Source organism: Pristiophorus japonicus, chromosome 17 (assembly GCF_044704955.1).
Source record: "Pristiophorus japonicus isolate sPriJap1 chromosome 17, sPriJap1.hap1, whole genome shotgun sequence".
Taxonomy (NCBI): domain Eukaryota; kingdom Metazoa; phylum Chordata; class Chondrichthyes; family Pristiophoridae; genus Pristiophorus; species Pristiophorus japonicus.
Window position 1 is genome coordinate 19,296,696 of NC_091993.1, and position 22,257 is coordinate 19,318,952.

A 22,257-nucleotide genomic window follows, 5' to 3' on the forward strand; every position below is an offset into this window, starting at 1 on the left:
AAAGCCCAGTGAAACAATCATTGACCTCCAGGCCACCCGTAAGCAATCAGAAGGTAGAGGTGTCTCTGTGCAACCTGGGGCTTCTCTCCACTCACACAAGCGTCATCTGTGGGTCTTCCCTCCCCCTCCCATAAAGGAGAAATCGACTAGGCCAATGGGTACCGACGCTGGCTCGTTAATACTCAGTCGCCGTGCGCCCAATATTTTAATGCCAAAGCGACCACCGCCTCCCAGTCCCACTGGGAGAATGGGGTGGCCCAACCCCAAGGGCTTCCACCTGACCCGCCAACACTCCTCGAGGTGGATCGCGATATCTTTTGCCCTCTGCGGAGGGGATCGCCTCCTCAGCCAAGGGCCAACTGAACCCATGCCAGCTGCAGAGTGGCACCAGGGTGATGGACCGCCATCTCCTTGGCAGGCCAGTTCTGTCGGGCCTCGGCTGCCGGTCGTTACTGCAGGATAATGACTGGGTTCGTAGGGAGAATCTCCAATGCATTTCAAATCGACATCAGGTACCGCTGCCGAGACAGGCGACAGCACATGTCTGCGGCTCATTGCTCTTTGACCTGCAGTACAGGAAGTAAATGGTGAAGGGGCTCGTCCTGCCTCCACATTATCAAAATGGAGTTTACTTTTTTTTAAACTTTGCTGAGTGTTGTAGCATGTAAATAAAATTAAAAGGAGAACATTGTTGTGTGTAAATATACAGATGGCTAATGCAAATGGTCTATTTAAAGCATCATAATTGCAGCACACAAGGTAGCTGACGCCAACTTTAAAATAACGGTTGGTTGACAAAAAAGTACACAGAACTGGCCAGGATAGCAGCCGGATTCAATCTACACCAAGCGATTTGTTGGACATAAGAAACCATCGTGGCACCTGCCTTTGACCACTGGGTATGTCAGCTGAGTAGCCAAACGGACCCTAGGGAAATTGCTCATCTACTGCACTTCTCTGGTTTTATGGGAACATTCTTTACACCGACCCTGTAACAATCCGGCAATCGCTCTGCAACGGGTTTAACAACGTTTCCAAACACTGTTGAGCCTTTTTGTAAGTGAACTCGGGATGATTGCCCCAAATGCCTCCCAGACCCGTCGCTCTCAGCTCCGGATCCAATGGGAATTTGCCGTAACCAAAGGCCCGAGGAGAGTGCAGCCCCGAGCCAGCCCTGCCCGCGCTGAAATATCCAGGAACACGGGGGCGGAGACTGCATCCTCGTCACAAATTTGGCTTTTTCACGCTGAGTGTGTGTGTTGAACCCTCCTCGGAGCCGGTCTCGGTGGTTGGAGAATCCGAATAATTTGGTGGGGCTTTGCTGTGTTCTTAAGCAGAGGCCTCTCTCTCGCTCGTATTTAAAGTGGGGTCAGGATAAAGTGACTAGGTTTCACCAGTACATGGAGGGATTCTGTTTGGGAACCAAACTTCTTTTTCAGGTCTGTTGCAGCAGCTTTCTGTGCGCAGGTACCAGTAACACCGCCTCAGAAACAACTGTACAGTTTATATACAGCAGGCACTTCACTTTTTTTTTCATTTCCCAAATGAAGCCGTAGTTTACTGTTGGGATAAAGTACATTCAGGAGGGGCTGGTGCACATAGCCCACTAGCCAAGAATATCCAGGTAGATGGGGGAGGTCTTGCCCAGAGCTTGCAGTATCCGATGAATGTCTTTGATGCTCAGCCGTTGCTGGGGTTCCCGCTGCCAACATCCCAGCATGATGTCGTACACCTCCTTGGGACAGACTCTTGGCCTCTCCAGCACTCGCCCTTGCGTGATACATTCAATGACCTGCAATTAAACATAAGACCCCGTTAGTTTCTGCAACCCGCTCCAATAGTTTTCTTGCCGAGATTGCTGGCCGCCTCTAAAGAAGTTGGTTCTGCAAAAAAAACATATGAATACATTACAAGCGCCGAAGCAGCCACTGACGGTCACTGCCTGTTACACTGATCCACTCGCTGTAAAGGTCTGTGCACCACATTACTTGCTGAATGATGGAAGCTGCTCGAGGTGACTGCCTCGATTAGAATGGTCACCGTGGAATGTGACACTGCTGCCATTCTTGGTTGTAAATGCCCACTTTCTGATCACAACTCCTCAGTAACTTGTAGTGTCAGCTGTGGCTCAGTGGGCAGCACATTGGCCTCTGAGTCAGAGGGTTGTGGGTTCAAGTCCCACTTCAGGGACTTGAGTGCAAAAATCATGGCTGACACTCCAGTGGAGTGCTGCTCTGTCGGAGTGCCCGTCTTTTGGATGAGACGTTAAACCGAGGCCCCATCTGCTCTCTCAGGTGGATATAAAAGATCCCATGGCACGATTTTGAAGACGAGCAGGGGAGTTATCCTGGTGTCCTGGCCAATATTTATCCCTCAATCAACATAACAAAAGCAGATTATCTGGTCATTATCACATTGCTGTTTGTGGGAGCTTGCTTGTGAGCAAATTGGTTGCTGCGTTTCCCACATGACAACAGTGACCACAGTCTAAAAGTATTTAATTGGATGTAAAGAGATGTGAAAAGCACTATATAAATGCACGTCTTTCTTTAACTGACCAACCATCTCTGTCCTGTCCTTATCCACCAATTAAAAGAAATTGATCAAGTTTAAAATAAATTAAACTTGTGTTTCCTGTTGGCGGATTGGTGTTTTAGATCTAGTGGATTTCCTTGATGCTTATAAGATCCTTGCCTCTTCCCTCACTACTACTGAAATCCTAAGCTGCACCTTGATCACCTTGAGCATTGACTTCTCCAACCCTCTCCTTGAGAGACCCCCATCTCCACATACTCCAGAACTCTGCACTCTAAGGTCCCTCCCACCAGTCCTGTATAGTCATCCTTACCAAGCTCGATTGGGTCCATGTGCCCAAGTGAATTGATTGTCCTCATCTTCAAATACCTTCATGACCACACTCCACCCTTTCGAAATGAACTTCTCCAGTCTTATGTCCCAGTCTACGCCCTCCCACTCTGGATTACCACTTCGCTCCCACCTCTTCTGCTCTGATTACTCACTCAATGCTCCTCCGGCTGCTCGAAATCTTTTCGCAAACCTCTTTGCCATTCTCTGCCTATCTAAAAGCCTCGAAAGACCCTTCTCTTTGATGGTGCCATGCTCCCTCCCTCCCTCATTTCCTCCTTTCCCTGACTGCCTGCACCTTTCCCCCTTGTTAAGCTCTTTGAGGCATTTCTGTTATGCAACATGCTACTGTGTCAAACCTGTAACGGAGAGAAGGAAATGAGCCAATGCGTGTGCACACAAAGAAGCAGAAGGGGCTGAATACTCAAAGGTGTTTCCGTGCATCTCCTCACTGCCCAACTGACGAGTGGCGGATGCAGGCACTGAGCGAAAGCATCGTTCAACTCTTAGGTTAGCGACTAAGTCACAACAGAGAATCCAGACGTGGAAGGGAAATGACCAAAAGAATACAGAGAAATATTTTTTTAAATTACAAAAAGATGCAGAGCACATATTAAGCTGCAAAAAAACCATTTTAAATCTTGCTCAGGTCTGTGTCTGTGTCTGTTCTGTATATTCTGCTGCTTGGAGGTTAATATCATTCAGGCAGGTTAGGTTAGGCAAGAGATAGGGAGCAAAGGCGGGCAAAATGGAGTTGAAGTATAGATCTGTCATGATCTGATTGAATGGCGGAGCAGGTTTAAGGGGCTGAATGGCCTACTCCTGTTCCTGATGTCCCTGTGCCCCATATGAGTTAGAGAGAATTGCCAACTGTCAGAGGTTAATATCAGTCAGCAAGTGAATCACCAGCACTCAGGGGGTTATCATCACCCAGCAAGGAAATGGCCAGCACTTCGGGGGTCAATATCACCTAGCGAGGGAATAGCTGGCAATCAGTGAGCACAGCAGAATAGTGGTTACGTTACTGGACTAATGATCCAGAGACACGAGTTCAACACCCACCACGACAGCTGGGGAATTTAACTTCAATTAAAATAAATCTGGAATTTAAAAAACTAGTATCAGTAATGGTGGCCATGAAACTACCGGATTGTCATAAAAACCCATCTGGTTCACTAATGTCCTTCAAGGAAGGAAATCTGCTGCCCCTACCTGGTCTGGCCTATATGTGACTCCAGATCCACAGCAATGTGGCTGACTCTTAACTGCCCTCTGAAATGGCCCAGCGAGACACTCAGTTGTATTCAAGAAGGCGACTCACCACCACCTTTTCAAAGGCAATTAGGGATGGGCAATAAATGCCAGCGATGCCCACATCCCGTGAATGAATTTAAAAAAAAATTATCCAGCAAGGCAATGGCCAGCACTTAGGGGGTTAATATCACCGAGTGAGGGAATGGCCAGCACTCAGGGGGTTAATATCACCCAGTGAGGAAATGGCCAGCACTCAGGGGGTTAATACCACCCAGCGAGGAAATGGCCAGCACTCAGGGGGTTAATATCACCCAGCGAGGAAATGGCCAGCACTCAGGGGGTTAATACCACCCAGCAAGGAAATGGCCAGCACTCAGGGGGTTAATATCACCCAGCGAGGAAATGGCCAGCACTCAGGGGGTTAATATCACCCAGCGAGGAAATGGCTGGCAAACAGGGGGTTAATATCAGCCAGAAAGGCAATGGTCGACACTCGAGGGGTTAACATCACCCAGCGAGTGAATCATTTTTGATTCCACACCTACAATTCCGAGATTTTAGAAGTGAATCTTTACATGGGCTTCCTGGATGGACACAGCAACTCGAGTCGCGCAGCATGGTAATTATTAGCCAACGACACCGATAAAATCTGCTTGCGTGAAACAGTTACAGGTCACAGAGTGGTCACAACGTGAGAACGCTGTTTTGCAAAACTGAATTGTGCAAAGGAAAAGAGAAGCTCATCTGGCTCCTCACCAGACTCTGACTGCACCACTAACCCTGCGGCATGCATTTAATTACCAGCCACAACTAAAATGAGTACGGACACATAGGGAGCTGAGAGAACTTTGAAACAGAAAAATTAAATGACAATAAAGGAAATTAAATCTTCACCACATTATGAACAAGGTGGTTAATTCCGTCCTCTTATTTCATGCATGTCACTAATTAGGTTAATTTATAACATTTTAACTTTGGCAACATACAGCCGTGATCACCTGTTCACACGTACAACTACCTTGGTCACACAAGTGGAAGATCTGCCCCAGGTGGGATGTGGTGCAGAGACTGTGGGACTGATCAGGACCCGTGCCACTGAGAATAACTACAACTGGAATAACAAACAGCAACAACCTGCATTTGTATAGCACCTCTATCCTCTCCTACCAGTGGGCCCTGACTGCCTCAGTGTCCTTGATGAGTGTTTCCCCATTCTTGGTCAGCAGTGGGTGTTTGGACCGTAGGTGGCCTTGACTGTATGGCTCAGAGACATGGACCATGTACAGTAGACACCTCAAGTCGCTGGAGAAATACTACCAACGATGTCTCCACAAAATCCTACAAATCTCCTGGGAGGATAGACGCACCAACATTAACGTCCTCGACCAGGCCAACATCCCCAGCATTGAAGCACTAACCGCACTTGATCAGTTCCGCTGGGCAGGCCACATTGTTCGCATGCCAGACATGAGACTCCCAAAGCAAGCGCTCTACTCGGAACGCTTTCACGGCAAACGAGCCAAAGGTGGGCAGAGGAAACGTTACAAGGACACCCTCAAAGTCTCCCTGATAAAGTGCAACATCCCCACTGACACCTGGGAGTCCCTGGCCAAAGACCGCCCTAAGTGGAGGAAGTGCATCCGGGAGGGCGCTGAGCACCTCGAGTCTCGTCGCCGAGAGCATGCAGAAATCAAGCGCAGGCAGCGGAAAGAACTTACGGCAAAACAGTCTCACCCACCCCTTCCCTCAACGACTGAATGTCCCACTGTGACAGAAACTGTGGTTCTCGTATTGGACTGTTCAGCCACCTAAGAACTCATTTTAAGAGTGGAAGCAAGTCTTCCTCGATTCCGAGGGACTGCACCTCTCCGTAATGGAGGAAAATATCCCAAGGCGCATTCACAAAAATGGGCTCTGAGACAAAGGAGGAAATATTGGGTGATCAAAAGCTTGGTTGAAGAGATAGGTTCTAAGGAGAGTCTTAAAAGAGAGTGAGATGGAGAGCCAGATGGGTTTAGGGAAGGAATTCTAGAGTGTGATGCCCAGGCAACTGAAGGCACAGAAGCCAATGGTGGAATGGAGGGGGTGGAGGGAATGCAGGGAAGATATGCACAAGAGGCTGGATTCAGAGGCAGAGAGCTCAGGAGGGATTGTAGGGTTAGAGGAGGTTGCAGAGACAGGGTTGGGCGAGGCCAAAAAGGAATTTGAACATGATGAGAATTTTAAATTTGAGGTGTTGGACGACCAAGAGGTCAGTAAGGTCAGGGGTGATGGGTGAGTGGGACTTGGTGCAAGATGGAATACAGACAGCAGAGTTTAAAGAGGGTAGAGCAGGGGAGACACGTCAGGAGGGCATTGAAACAGTCGAGTCTGGAGGTTACAAAGGCACGGATGAGGGATGCAGCAAAAGATGAGCTGAGGCAGGGGTGGAGGTGAACAACATTACGGAGATAAAAGTAGGCCCTCTGTGATGGAGAGGATAGGCGGTTGGAAACTCAGCTTGAGGTTATATAGGACGCCAAGGTTACGAACAGCCTGGTTCAACCTGAAACCGTATCCGAGGAAGGTGATGGAATTGGTGGCGAGGGTGTGGCTTATTGGGATAAGGGAAGGTGGTGAGGCAGCTGAATGGATGATCTCAATCTTCGTGTTAACAAAACTCCTGACACTTGCTAGTGGAGATGAAGAGAGAGGGGTTTAAGGAGATGTTTGGTAGCGGAGAAAAGTGGGTGATCTTTCTTCTTGAGGATGATCCCGCAGTAGTTGGTGACTTTGGTGGAGTTAGAGTGATGCCCGATAGTGCTTTAGATCTGGTCCAGACAGATTTGGTGATGGATAGTTAAAACGGCTGTGCACCAGATACGCTCAAATGTGCACCCCTTGGATTTGAGGGAGCAAAGATTGGAGAAAGTGAAGGTTTTGCTGGACACAATGACATAGCCAGTGTGGAATTAGCACATGCCTGCTGCATGCCACATATACCCTCAGTGCCTGTTTATTGCCAGTTTTTAGACCAAGGTCACTCACAAGACATTTTATGGCCAAAGTGAAAGGTGTTAGGATAGAGGAGGATGTACATGGAAAAATCAATTAGGCAAATAATAGGAAATAATGGTGACCAATGGGGGTGGATCTAACTGGACAGCTGTGACCAATAGAATTCAGCAGATCTCGGTCCAGGGATGTCTGCTGTTTACAATATTTAAAAATGATTTTTATGAGTGCATTAAAAGAATGTAAACATTTGCAAAGGATAGCAAGTTGTGCGTGGAGAATGTTCAAAGGAAAAGGATAACATTGAGAAATTCAGAGGATTAGAAAAGGGGAGCGATGAATATTCAGTTTAATATGGAGAAATGTATAATCAGGTTCTAAAGTAGCAAATACGATTAAAACATTAATTTACTTAAGGTGGAACAGTCAATGCCTCCCATGCAGTGTTCGAAAATCACATGAAGGTAGAATTCTTGTGTTAATAATTGAAAAATAAGCCCACAGGCACAGCAGAGCACCTGTTACTGAATGTAATCTGTCCTTGCCTGTTCTGACTCACTCCTCATATCGTCACTCAAGGAAACACAGGTTGACCACTTGTGGAAGGAACAACATGCACCCCAAGAGACCAACGAGTGAGGCTGACAGACTGCTCACAGTGGTTTGTGTCGCTAAGCACTCTGGGCTGGATTTTCGGTCTTTATCCGCCCCTCAGCGCCCGAGAGGGGCGGCAATGGCGGCGGAAAGCACTAGCGTCCGGGCGACCAGCTTCCCGCGCCCCGCCGGGATGTTCGGTGCCGGGTTTGCGGGGGAGTGGAGCAGTACCGCCCGTGAGAGGCGAGCCGGTGTGCAAGGCCTCTGATTGTGGCACCGACTCGATATTTGGATCGCTCCCACTCCGTAGCGCCCCCTAGTGGGAACGCCAGTGAAAGCTGCTGTTCCAAGCTGTAGCGGCCGAAGTGATTGAAGAAATGTCTACCTCGAGTAAGTGTGATTGTTTTTCTTTTTATGATTTACGTTGGGGTCACGTCAGTAATGAATTGAGAATCTTATGGCACTCCGAGGCCGGCTGGCTGTTTAGCTCGGGATGTTCACTTGCTCAGCCGGTCTAGTGCCCTAAAAGAGGTGTGCAACGCCTCCCTTAGCGCTCCGCTCCACACTCAGGGCCCAGCTGATGAAATTTTGCAGTGGCAGATGCAAACCATTTGCCAGCGCAAGTCTTAACTCCTCCTACCAACGACACTTTATCCCGGGAATGTTTCTTCCAGTCTCTTACCTCGTTGTTTGAGAGCTGGAACCAGGGCTGTTTGCCGTAGGTGAAGATCTCCCACAGGATCACTCCAAAGCTCCAGACGTCACTCTCGGTGGTGAACTTGCGATACATTATACTCTCCGGGGGCATCCAGCGGATTGGAAGCATGGTGTGACCACCCACCTGGAACACAACCAATCAAAAATGTGCATGACTGAGTTACAGAGAAGCGTCACGAACATCAACTACATATGGTACACCAACAACAACTTGTATTTATATAGTGCCTTTAATGTAGTGAAACGTCCCAACGTTCACAGGAGTATTATGAGACAAAACAATTTGACACCGAGCCGCATAAGGAGAAATTAGCACAAGTGACCAAAAGCTTGGTCAAAGAGGTAGGTTTAAAGGAGTGTCTTGAAGGAGGAAAGAGAGTTAGAGAGGTGGAGAGGTTTAGGTAGTGAGTTCCAGAGCTTGGGGCCTAGGCAACAGAAGGCACGGTCACCAATGGTTGAGCGATTATAATCAGGGATGCTCAAGAGGGCAGAATTAGAGCAGCGCAGACATCTCGGGGGGGGGGTTGTGGGGCTGGGCACAGTGTGAACTAACGTACAGATGAAGTAGTGTGTAATGTTATAGCTTAGTCAGATGTAGGCTTATGGCTCCCGATCTTAGCCACATTGGGCAAATGACATCTTGTCATCTAAATCAATGCATATCGATGCTCTCTGTTGGGAATGCTTGTAAAATATTGGAGGCATCACTCAAAACTAGAACACACGAACATACATACACACATACAGACACACGTGTGCACAAACATACAAAGTCACACACAAATACACGGGTGAAGTAATATCAGGAGCACTGGTTCAGCAGGTGCTGGTGTAGTACGTGTTAGTCCCTTGCCCAAAGAAGCCAGCTAATTCTCAGATTAGAAATGGTATCCCATTCCAAAGTGAAAAATACAATTGTTCTATTGATTGATTGTGTCTCTATTCCAGCCAATAAGAAATGACCTTGTGTGATATCAGAGACATTTTTTTTTCTTCATTGAGGTCCTCACCCTTCTGCTTTTCCTCACCTTCCTCCATTTGGCCTGCCTCCTTTCACCTCATCGCCCCTCCCCTCCTTTCGCCTCCCCTCAAGTGCAGTGTCCAGAGAGAGAGAGCAGACCGCTGGTTTCTGGCGCGATATCCTGAATATGGCACTGTGCCTGATTGGAACCTGTAGGAGGGACAAATCTCTCCCCTGCCTTTCTCCCTCTCGCCTCACCTATTCCCCCACCTCTCTCCATCTCCCAATGTGCCAATGTGTCACGATAATGAGTGGAACTACTGTTATTAAGCCGCCTGCAGTGTTTGTTGGTTTAGCACATACATTTGATTGAATGTTATTTAGCTGTATGTAGGTTGGAATTTGTAACTCGTGGTACCTGCTGTGTGACTACAGCCAGCTTCACTGACTCCTGACCCGTACTCCTGTATTAATAAACCACTATATATTTTTCAATTCACAAATCCCCATTACTCACTAGATTTTGAAACCCGTCGCCTGCGGTACATTGTTTTGTGAAGCTCAAGCTCGCAATCAGAAACTGAACAACTTTTCTAGCATCATCGAGAGTTTCTAGTAACTGGTGGAATCCCAGTGCCAAAGTGACTGCACTAAAACAGGCAGAGTGCCTCCCGTGTCTGCGCGGGGGGGCGGGGTTGAACGCAGATCGAAGAGCCACCCCATAAACATTCACGGGAGTCACGAGGCAGTCTTTGAACATCACCGAAGCGTATCGATCATAGCTACAGCCATCATTGCTGAACCAAAAGGAAAGTCTGAGGTGATGAATTTGTTCCCATTTCAGTGAATGATCCATCACTTCAACATATTCCCCTGAAACCAAATTCGCTACTGTGACGTGCTAATCCCTCTCAGTGCTGCTTTACTCTATTTTCAAGGGTCCATTTGCTTTCAGTTGCCAGTCTTGCTGTGGGCACATTGCTGATGGGGTGGGGTAGGTGGGCACTGTCGATTGACCTTTATCCTGCTTACCTTTTCACCTCACCCCTTCCCCCACTCCATTACACTCACTCCATAGTTGAGACAATTGACAAGTCCTCCCTAGGTGGACAGCAGATATCAGGAGCCTTTTGTAAGGAGCAGAGTGGGGGCCAATTGGCACCATTTTCTTCATCACAGCACAGGCACACACCACATGCCATCACACCGCGGTTCCACCAATTAGAGGTGTGGAGCTTCGTCAGCAGCTGTCTATCTGTCTGGCCGGCATCGGGCCATGGATAGGAGAACATACTCAGCCTCCTGGTAGGACTTCCCAGCAGTTTTCCTCATCAGCTGTACAACAGACATCTGCCCTCAATGGGGTGAATTAACGAACTGGGGTACTTTGCATTGTGCCAGCCAGGTTTTTGTTCTAAAAATCCAAACACATCCAAGACCAGTGCCATTTATCAGGCGTAACCCAAGTCTTCTTGTTTGGGGCTCTGGCAAAGAGGTGACCTTGCTGTCAGACTGGCTCTCCCTCCAGGGAATTCTGGGACAAGTTGGCATAATCCTCCCTCTCTGTAGCCCCTTCCACTTTTTGCCACAAATCCACGACATACCTCATAGCTTGATCTTGCATCCTGCACATGGGCTGGAGAATGCCCTTCCATTGTGAACCATGAAGGCCACAAGTCCCACCCTAAGTTAACCTGCATGAACGTTGCTGTCAGTGAAGAAAGATGAGAAATACAGAGCAGCTTCGGCCCCTTCCTAGTGTGGAACTGGAGGACTGTGTCCAGACTGAAGATGGCCTTCACCTGGGCACCCATGGCTGACCAGATACTTTTATGTTGGACGGCCTAGAAGCAGTCCGGGCATTGCAAGAGCTGGTAGAGAGGTAGAGCCGAGTATTATCAGTGCCTGTGTGAAAGCTGACCCTCGATAAGGAACAGGAGGTGGGCTGTGTCATGTATCTTACATTATTATACATAACTGTATCCTAACATGCTATACATGACTGTAATAAGATATGACCTGTAACCACCAGCATACCTTACCACCAGGGATGCACTTGCAAGAGACAGGTATATAAGGACAGGTCTCAGGCAAGTGCAGCATTCCAGAGCTGTGAAATAAAGGTGAGGTCCAGAGTGACCTTGACTTCACTACATGCCTCATGTGAATCTGTACTGAGGGGACAGGACTTTACAGTGGCGACGGGTTACGGGATTACAGAATCCACAGAATGGCGAACAACAGATCAGATGAAAAGTACAATGCGGGAGACAATTGGGAGGACTTTATAGAAAGGCTCCAGCAAAGCTTTGTAACCAAAGGCTGGTGAGGCGACGAAAAGGCAGACAAGAGAAGAGCCCATCTCTTGATCAGCTGTGGCTCGAAAACATGCGCTTTAATGAAGGATCTGTTGGCACTCGAGAAACCAGCAAGCAAGTCGTTTGAAGAATTGAGCACACTGGTAAGAGACCACCTGAAGCCAACGAGCAGCCGACACATGGCCAGACACAGGTTCGACAACTACAGACGCTGTGTGGGCCAGAGCATACCCGACTTCGTGGCGGAACTTCGGAGGTTGGCTAGTTTATGTGAGTTCTCCGATGAACTGAGGAGAGAAATGCTGAGAGACTTTTTCATTGAAGGAATAGGCCACGCAGGCATATTCTGAAAGCTCATAGAGACCAAGAACCTAACCTTAGAGGCAGCAGCACTGGTTGCACAGACATTCTTGGTAGGGGAAGAAGAAACGAGGTTGATTTACAATGCAGGTACGACAACTAACGAAATATCGGAAGAAGAAGCTCACAGCACTAAACAAGCTGCTACCCCCACACACAGACAAAACCGGGAGAACAGGCTCTCGACAGCAGGCAGAAGCCATCACGGGCCACAGGAACGGCCATTCACACCTCATCAACCCACAATGCGAGCAATCAACTACAAACTGAGAGAAGCTCAAGAGAGATCAGCCAGACGCAGCTCATTCTTTGGGAACTCTTTGAACAATGGAACAGGTCTGTGCTGGAGGTGTGGGGGTGGGCACTCGTCAAGGGGATGTTGATTTCAGCAGGCTGTTTGCAGAAATTGTGAATATACAGGGCATTTGGCCCGCATGTGCAAATAAACGGCAGCTCGGCTGGTATACAAATCAGATGGGTCGGAAAGCGGACCAGAAGATGGTGGGGACAATACCCGGGACACCGGTGTACAGCGGGTCAACACGATCAATGGCCGCTGCTCCTACAACAGGATGCCTCCTATAATGATGAGGGTCCTACTCAACGGGATATCTGTCAATATGGAGCTGGATACGGGAGCGAGTCAATCTCTCATGGGCGCTCAACAATTTGAACAACTGTGGCCGCATAAAAGAGACAGACCAAAACTCACAAGGGTCAACACCACACAAAGGACCTATACCAAAGAAATCGTACCAGTCCTCGGCAGCGCCATGCTCTCTGTCACACAGAAAGGGACAGTGAACCAACTTCCCCTGTGGATTGTCCCCGGAGAACCCCAGCACTGCTGGGGAGAAGCTGGCTGGCAAAACTAAACTGGAAATGGGATGATGTCCATGCCATGTCATTAAAGGAACAGACCCCCTGCTCAACAGTTATAAAGCGATTTGAACATCTCTTTCAGCCAGGTGTGGGCATTTTCAAAGGGGCCAAAGTCAAAATCTACATCACACAGGATGCTAGACCGGTCCATCACAAGGCCAGAGCTGTACCCTATGTGATGAGGGAAAAGATTGAACACGAACTAGACAGGCTTCTGCAGGAAGGCATTATATCACCTGTGGAATTTAGCGACTGGGCAAGTCCCATCGTCACAGTCATGAAGCCTGATGGATCCGTACGAATCTGTGGGGACTACAAATCTACCATAAACAGAGTCTCCCTACAGGACCAGTACCCGCTGCCCAGAGCGGAGGAATTATTTGCCACATTGGCTGGAGGTAAATTTTTCTCAAAACTAGACCTCACATCTGCGTATATGACGCAAGAATTGACCGAGGAATCCAAGCTACTCACCACCATCAACACACATCGAGGCCTTTTCACGTACAATCGATGCCCATTCGGCATCAGGTCGGCAGCTGCCATATTCCAGCGCAACATGGAGAGTCTGCTCAAGTCCATCCCGGGGACGGTTGTATTTCAAGACGACATACTTATCACAGGCAGGGACACCGACTCCCATCTCCGTAATTTGGAGGAAGTACTAAAGCGGTTGGATCGGGTAGGCCTACCAGTCAAGAAATCCAAGTGCCTGTTTCTCGCACCCGAGGTTGAATTTTTGGGCAGAAGGATTGCCGCTGATGGAATCCGCCCAACAGAGTCCAAAACACAAGCAATTCGCCTGGCATCCAGGTCCCGGAATGTCTCAGAACTGCGCGCCTTTCTCGGGCTACTCAATTACTTTGGGAACTTTATGCAGAACTTAAGCACGCTGCTGGAGCCTCTCCACGTGCTACTCAGGAAGGGGTGCGATTGGTTTTGGGGGGACGCCCAGGAACGCGCTTTCAATAAGGCATGCAACCTTCTGTGTTCCAACAGTGTTTTGACTTTCTTTGACCCAGGTAAAAAGCTAGTTCTCACATGCGATGCGTCAGCGTACGGGGTCGGGTGCGTTTTGCAACATGTTAATAGTGTGGGAAAATTACAATCCATAGCTTATGTCTCCAGGTCACTTTCGCAGGCGGAGCGCGGATACGGAATGGTAGAGAAGGAGGCGCTCGCATGCGAGTACGGTGTCAAAAAGATGCACCAATACCTTTTCGGGGCCAAATTTGCGTTAGAAACCGACCACAAGCCCCTCACATCCCTCCTATCCGAGAGCAAGGCAATAAACGCCAACGCCTCGGCGCGAATTCAACGGTGGGCACTCATGCTGGCGTCCTACAACTATACCATAAGGCACAGACCAGGCACAGACAACTGTGCCGACGCACTCAGCAGGCTACCCCTGGCGACCACGGAAGGGTCTGACGAACAGGACTGTGAGATAGTCATGGCAATCAATGCCTTTGAGTCCACAGGTTCGCCCATGACGGTTCGCCAAATCAGAGCCTGGACGGCCAGCGACCCCACGTTATCCTTAGTAAAAAGATGTGTCCTAACCGGTGACTGGGCAGAGGCTTGCGATGCCTGCCCCGAGGAATTAAAACCCTTTCACAGGCGCATGCATGAGCTATCACTTCAAGCAGACTGCCTGATGTGGGGCAGCCGAGTAGTCATGCCTCTGCGAGGCAGAGAGGCATTTGTCCGGGAGCTCCACCGCGAGCACCCGGGGATCGTTCTCATGAAGGCCATAGCCAGATCCCACGTCTGGTGGCCTGGTATTGACGCGGACTTGGAGCTCTGCGTCCGAAGGTGCACCATTTGTGCCCAAATCAGCAATGCCCCCAGGGAGGCTCCACTGAGCCCCTGGCCCTGGCCTACCAAACCGTGATCGCGAGTGCACGTAGACTATGCGGGCCCATTCATGGGCAAAATGTTCCTCGTAGTTGTAGATGCATTTTCAAAGTGGATCGAATGCACCATTTTAAACTCGAGCACAACCTCCACCACTGTGGAGAGCCTCGCAACCATGTTTGCAACGCACGGAATCCCTGACATATTGGTCAGTGACAATGGTCCGTGCTTCACCAGCGCAGAATTCCAAGACTTTATAATTGACCACGGCATAAATCACGTCAAGACGGCACCGTTCAAGCCGGCCTCCAACGGCCAGGCGGAGAGAGCAGTGCAAATCATTAAACAAGGCATGCTTAAAATCCAAGGTCCCACGCTGCAGGGTCGCCTGTCGCGACTGCTGTTGGCATACAGATCTCGTCCGCACTCACTGACTGGGATCCCCCCCGCGCAACTGTTGATGAAAAGGACTTTAAAAACAAGGCTCTTATTAATCCTCCCAGACATGCACGAAATCGTTGAGGCAAAGCGCCGTAAGCTGACTGAGTACTATGACAGAAATTCGAGGGGGAGATGGAATGAGATAGGGGACAAAATGTTTGTACTAAACTATGGCAGGGTTCCAAATGGCTTGCAGGGACAGTAACGGGCAAGGAAGGAAACAGGCTACTGGTAGTACAAATGGACAATGGCAAAACCTGCCGGAGGCATGTAGACCAAGTCAAAAGCAGATTTACCAACAACATTGCGGAACCAGAGGCAGACTACAATGTGGAACTCGCACCACACCTGGTGGACAGACAGAGGGAACAACCTGAGGAAAGGGCAATCCCAACAGACAGCCCAGGCGAGTCAACAACAATCACACCAATCGAAACAGACAGCCCAGGCGAGATACCAGCAACCACACCCAAAGAAAAACAGACACCAAGGCAAACAACTGAACCACAACTCAGACGCTCCACGCGAGAGCATAGACCATCTGAGAGACTGAACCTGTAAAGACAATAAGACCTTGGGGGAGGGTGATGTCATGTATCTTACATTATTATATACAGCTGTATCCCAACATGCTATACATGACTGTAATAAGTTATGACCTGTAACCACCAGCATACCTTACCACCAGGGGTGCACTTACAAGACACAGGTATATAAAGACAGGTCTCAGTCAAGTGCAGCTTTCCAGAGCTGTGAAATAAAGGTGCAGGTCCAGAGTGACCTTGACTTCACTACATGCCTCATGTGAATCTGTACTGAGGGGACAGGACTTTACAGGCTGAGGATAGAGTGGGAAGGTGACAGTGTGGGAGAGGGAAGAGAAGTCATTGCTGGAGATACACAGGCTGTGTTCTGTCAGGGGGAGTGGAACCATGCACAGGAGGCCCGTGGAGCTGTATGACTGAGCAGCGACATTAGAGGATGGCAAAGTCAATCGCACCAAGCACTGCAAGAGAGTTCGAGAAGGGATAAAGCACCTTGGTCATAATTACAAAGGATGTCATTCGTGACTTTGGACAAGCTGGTTTCTGAGCTGTGAGAAGACGGAAAGCCAGACTGGAGGAGTTTGAACAGTGCTGTTAAGGTGGAAATGGGAGGCAATAGCATGTTCAAGGATCGAAGAGAAAAGGGAAGTGGGACAATCGTTGGAATGGACAAATGGGTGCTTAAATTATGAAGGCATGGAAGATAGATAGAAAGAGACTGTTTCCACTAATTGAGGGGTCTAAATCAAGGACATAAACGTAAGAACAAATGTAAGATTTAACAGAGCACAAGAGAAGCTGTTCTACACAGGGTGGGAGGCTGTGGAATGCACTGCTGGAGTTAGTGATTGAAGCAGAAATCATGTCAACATGTAAGAAAAAACACAACAACAACTTCTATTTATATAGTGCCTTTACGATAATGAAACGTCCCAAGGCGCTTCAGAGGAGTATAATGAGACAAAAGATTTGACACTGAGCCACATAAGGAGAAATTAGGGCAGGATCTCAAAAGGTTGGTCAAAGAGGTAGGGTTTAAGGAGCATCTTGAAGGAGGAAAGAGAGGCAGAGAGGTTTAGGCAGGGAGTTCCAGAGCTTGGGGCCTAGGCAACAGAAGGCACGGCCACCAATGGTTGAGCAATTATAATCAGGGATGCTCAAGAGGGCAGAATTAGAGGAGCGCAGATATCTCGGGGGGATTGTGGGGCTGGAGGAGATTACAGAGATAGGGAGGTGCGAGGCCGTGGATGGATTTGAAAACAAGGATGAGAATTTTGATATCGAGGTCCGAATAGGTCCAATCGGGTGGTTGAAGGAAAGGGGAATAAAGGGAGATGGGAAGAGCTGACATGTGGACTGCTGCTCGTCTGGAGAATACACAGCAACATGCACTGGTTGAGCTGAGTGACCTGTTTCCAGGTTGTAATTTCAAAGTAATTCTATTGCTTTCTGTTGCTTCTTTGACCAGGCTTTTGTTCACCTGCCCTAATTTCTCCTTATGTGGCTCCGTGTCAAATCTTTTGTCTTATAACACTCCTGTGAAGCGCCTTGGGAAATTTCACTATGTTAAAGGCGTTATAATAATACAAGTTGTTGTTGCTTCTGATATCAATTCCATTAATCAGTTTGCAGGATGGGCAAGTATATTCGATTGTATAGAAGCCTCGTTAAATCTGAGCAAATTGTGTAGATTGGGCCGATATTCTCTGGCGATTAGAAGAATGAGAGGTGATCTGATTGAAACATACAGGATTCTGAAGGGGATTGACAGGGTAGATGCTGAGAGGTTGTTTCCCCTGGTTGGAGTGTCTAGAACTGAGGGACACTGTCTCAAGATAAGAGGTCGGCCATTTAAGACAGAGATGAGGAGGAATTTCTTCACTCAGAGGGTTGTGAATCTTTAGAATTCTCTGCTCCAGAGAGCTGTGGAGGCTGAGTCTCTGAATATATTCAAGGCTGAGATAGATAGATTTTTGGAAAGTGGAGCTGAGGTCGATAATCAGCCAGGATCTTATTGAATGGCAGGGCAGGCTTGAGGGGCTGTATGGCCTACTCCTGCTCCTATTTCTTACATTCTTATGTTCGAAAATTGGGCTGCATATAATAGATGATTGTTTAATCGAAGTTACTGCTACTCAGATTAGAAGGAAGGTCAGAGTGTTGCAGGAAGCCTCACCGATGCTTCGCAAATCCCAACATCCATAATTTAGTGAAAAGACCGAATCCTTTCTCTTGTCCTCGATGCCTGCAGCATTTACATCAGTTGCATGGGAAGCAGAATAGCAGCTTCATCGTGGGAATGATAAGTGATATTGATGGGATGTGTGCTGCTGAATTGGTAATCAAGAACTCGACTGAGCATTCTCTAATCTGTTCAAACTGAGGGGTCTCGTAACCTTTTGAGAGAGTCCAGTTAACAGGATTATTGGCAGATTTATAAGAAAAGAAAATTAGACACTGAGAAACAACATTGTGTCATAACTATAATAAAAGAAGAAAATGCTGCAAACACTCAGCAGGTCGGGCAGCATCTGTGGAGAGAGAAACAGAGTTAACATTTCATGACTGAGGAAGGGTCATCGACCTGAAACCTTAACTCTGTTTCTCTCTTCATAGAGGCTGCCTGACCCGCTGAGTATTTCCAGCATTTTCTGTTTTTATTTCAGATTTCCAGTATCCGCGGTATTTTGCATTTTGTGTTGGGTCATAACAGTGGCTCCCCTCCCCTTCTCAGTCGGTTCCTTCCACAATCGGGCCCTTTCCCCAACAAGGTCCCATCTTCTCCTCCTGCATCCTGTGGCCTTTCTAAAGGAACTTGCAAATGATTGCCCAATAAGGGGCAGTTATGTGCTGCAGGCCAATGGCTACAGGGAGATTGATTGACAGAAGTTGCTCATCACATAGGTCTGGGCTGAATTCTGGGTTGCGAAGGGAAAGGACATTGTCCAAGTCAGATCATCAAACGTATATGTTTGAGTCTTCTTCAATCTTAACTGATGATATTCACAATGTCTTTACTCTCTTGTCATAAGAACATAAGAAGTAGGAGCAGGAGTAGGCCCTATGACCCCTTGAGCCTGCTCCGCCATTCAATAAGATCATGGCTCATCATCGACCTCAACTCCACTTTCCCGCCCAATCTCCATATCTCTTGATTCCCCTAGACTCCAAAAATCTATCTATCTCAACCTTGAATATATTCAGAGACTCAGTATCCACAGCCCTCTGAGACAGAGAATTCTAAAGATTCACAACCCTCTGAATGAAGAAATTCCTCCTCATCTCTGTCTTAAATGCGCGACCCCTTATCCTGAGACTGTGCCCCCTAGTTCTAGACACTCGAGCCAGGGAAAACAACCTCTCAGCAGCTACCCTGTCAATCCCCTTCAGAATCTTGTGTGTTTCAATGAGATCACCTCTCATTCTTCTAAACTCTAGAGAGTATCGGTCCATTCTGCACAATCTTTCATCATAAGACAGCCCTTTCATCCCAGGAATTAATCTAGTGAACCTCCGTTGTATGCCTCCAAGGCAAGTATCTTTATCCTTAAATAAGGAGACCAAAACTATGCACAGTACTCCAGGTGTGGTCTTACCAAGACCCTGTACAATTGTAGCAAGACTTCCTTACTCTTATACTCCAACCCCCTTGCAATAAAGGACAACATGTCATTTGTCTTCCTTATTGCTTGTTGTACCTGCTTGCTAGCTTTGTTTCTTTTCACTGGACTATTAGATTGGGTAGGAGAAGAATACAAAAAGATGTCTAAAGGGACATGCACCAATGCTGTATGGATTCCCCAGGGTCTTAGTGCTCATTGAATTAATTGCTCAGTGCAGCCTGGGATTTAACAATGGGCCAGGCAGCAGAAGTTCAATAGACAAGCAACAGCTGATCTGACCATTCATAATCCTGGTCTCAAAGTGCCAGTCTTTTCCTGACTGCCTGCACTCTATGGAGCCCTTAAAATATGACATGCCGTTTAAAATTATTTGGGGAATAAGTAAGACCGGACTCTGAAGGAATGAGGACTGGAGAACCCAAGGGACCCGAAGGCTTCAAATTCAATTCATTTCTGTTGAATTTCGTGCATGTCTGAAGCAACAGGTCTGTGTTTTGCTCGAGAGTGGGCTGCGGTGTCTAATAAATCCTGGAATAATTAAATCTGCATGCGGTAATTTACAAGTGTGAAATGATCTGGGTCCCAGATAGTATCAAACACCCTCTAATTGACTTTACAGTAACAGGCGCAAGGCAAAGCTAAGGATTCACTGCAATTGATTTGTTTAAATGAATACATTTTTCATGCACTAGTGAAACTAATATTAAATACTTCAATAATGACTTCAGTAATGACCTATCATTTAATTTTTGGAAAATGGTTGTTAAGTGATACCCCAGGGATATGATTCGTGGACATCTGATTTCTGTTAAGTAGGATTGGACAGCAACAGTTGATGTAACGGTTTTAGCATTTAACAAAAAAAATGTGCTCAGACTGACGAAGAGATCCTTTCCACCAGTCGTCCCCTTCAGACTCTCTGCCTGCACTGTTTATGAGGAAGAGGATTGCAATCTACTTGATCCTACTCAGCAGGGGACAAGCAGCGTGCTGGCTGGTCTTCCCATAGCTGCCCCGAGGGTTGTTTGCCTGTGGTCACCTCGTACAACGGCAAACAAGCCAACGGTGACCAGAGGAAACCTTACAGGGTCACCCTCAAAGCCTCCCTGATAAAGTGAAACATCCCCACTGATGCCTGGGAGTCGCTGGCCAAAGATCACCCTAAGTAGAGGAGGAGCATCCGGGAGGGCGCTGAGCACCTCGAGTCTCATAGCCGAGAGCATGCAGAAATCAAGCGCAGGCAGCGGAAAGAGCATGCGGCAAACCAGTCCCACCCACCCCTTCCCTCAACAACTATCTGTCCCACCTGTGACAGGGATTGTGGCTCTCGTATTGGACTGTTCAACCACCTAAGGACTCATTTTAAGAGTGGAAGCAAGTCTTCCTCGATTCCGAGGGACTGCCTATTATGATGATGATGACTGCAAAATGGGAACTCCAGTTTGCACCCTTTCCATTTTGATGGCTCTACCTCGATGGGGGTCTCCCTGAGTGACACTGCCCCTTAATAGTACCAATTACTGGCGTGCTGGATGGAGAGGGAGTTTGAGTGCATGGGCTGGTGTACACTGGGACTGGTCCAAGGCTGCAATTGACACGTTTCACAGCAGGTCTTTGTGTGCATTAAAAGACTTGCATTTATATAGTGCCTTTCACCACCACCGGTTGTCGCAAAGCGCTTTGCAGCCAATGAAGTACCTTTGGAGTGTAGTCACTTGCAATGTGGGAAACGCGGCAGCCAACTTGCGCACAGCAAGCTCCCACAAACAGCAATGTGATAATGACCATATAATCTGTTTTAGTGATGTTGATTGAGGGATAAATATTGGCCTCAGGACACTGGGGATAATTCCCCTGCTCTTCGAACTAGTGCCGTGGGATCTTTTACATCCACCTGAGAGAGCAGACAGGGCTTTGGTTTAACGTCTAATCTGAAAGACAGCCCCTGCGACAGTGCAGCACTCCCTCAGCAGTGCACTGGAGTGAAGATATAATAGCTATCAGAGTCAGATTAAGAGTGGAACATTTTCTTGCTAAGGTCCCTGAGGTGCTGCACCTGTACAGGAAGAAACTGGTTAAAAGCAGCCATTTTGAAGAATAGCCATTTTGGAAAGCAGGCACTTGCATTCAGATATTCCGTCAGAAATGGCATTGAAGAAACATAGAAAAATAGGTGCAGGAATAGGCCATTCGGCCCTTTGAGCCTGCAAGAGCGGGTCATTCAATAGGCAGAAGGTGCTTGGCAGTGAAATTGGGGTAACATTTTAAAACTATCTGAAAATGTTCCGGTCCGCTGGAAAAAAAAGCCAAAGAGCGGAATTTCGCTCATGAGGCCACCGCATCAACAGCGCCGGTAAAAACAACAGAGACAGGGCAGGTGCGCCCCGTTTCCAGCGGTGCGTAATTTCGGACCCATAAACTTCTCAGTGAATGAGAATAATGAGTGTGACATTAGAACAGTCAATATCGAAGAGACACCTACCCTGTAATAATCTGTACTGATGAGGCACCTAACCTGTAATAATACAAGAACCATAACAACTTACATTCATATAGGCCCTGAATTTGCGGCCCCTACAGGCGTGTACGAGGTGCAGACACACCCGTAGCGACAGCGCAAGTTCCGGGTTTAGACATGTGAATCCTTTTGACAGATCGCACACAGATGAAAGTAAAGGGCCTCTGCGGGCGGAGAGTTGGGTTATTTTCCCAACTGCTGCCCAGTGAATGCCCTTGAAATGCTTACGACCGATAAAGGCAGACGTAAGCAGCAAGCAGTTAGCAAGGCAAATGGTATGTTGGCCTTCATTGCAAGAGGATTTGAGTACAGGGACAAGGATGTCTTA

At 47.9% G+C, this 22,257-nt stretch overlaps 1 protein-coding gene across 2 annotated transcripts in view; it reads right to left on the reverse strand.

Annotated features, from left to right (window-relative positions):
- Positions 1-1,606: 1,606 nt before the first annotated feature.
- LOC139227587 (NT-3 growth factor receptor-like) overlaps positions 1,607-22,257 on the reverse strand; it is a 636,555-nt gene continuing 615,904 nt past the window's right edge. For both annotated transcript variants that reach the window (XM_070858451.1, XM_070858450.1), the window contains exons 14-15: positions 8,390-8,548; positions 1,607-1,792 (exon numbers count right to left, since the gene is read on the reverse strand). In XM_070858451.1, the coding sequence (XP_070714552.1) occupies positions 1,607-1,792; positions 8,390-8,548 (345 nt within the window). The remainder of the gene's footprint in view (positions 1,793-8,389; positions 8,549-22,257) is intronic.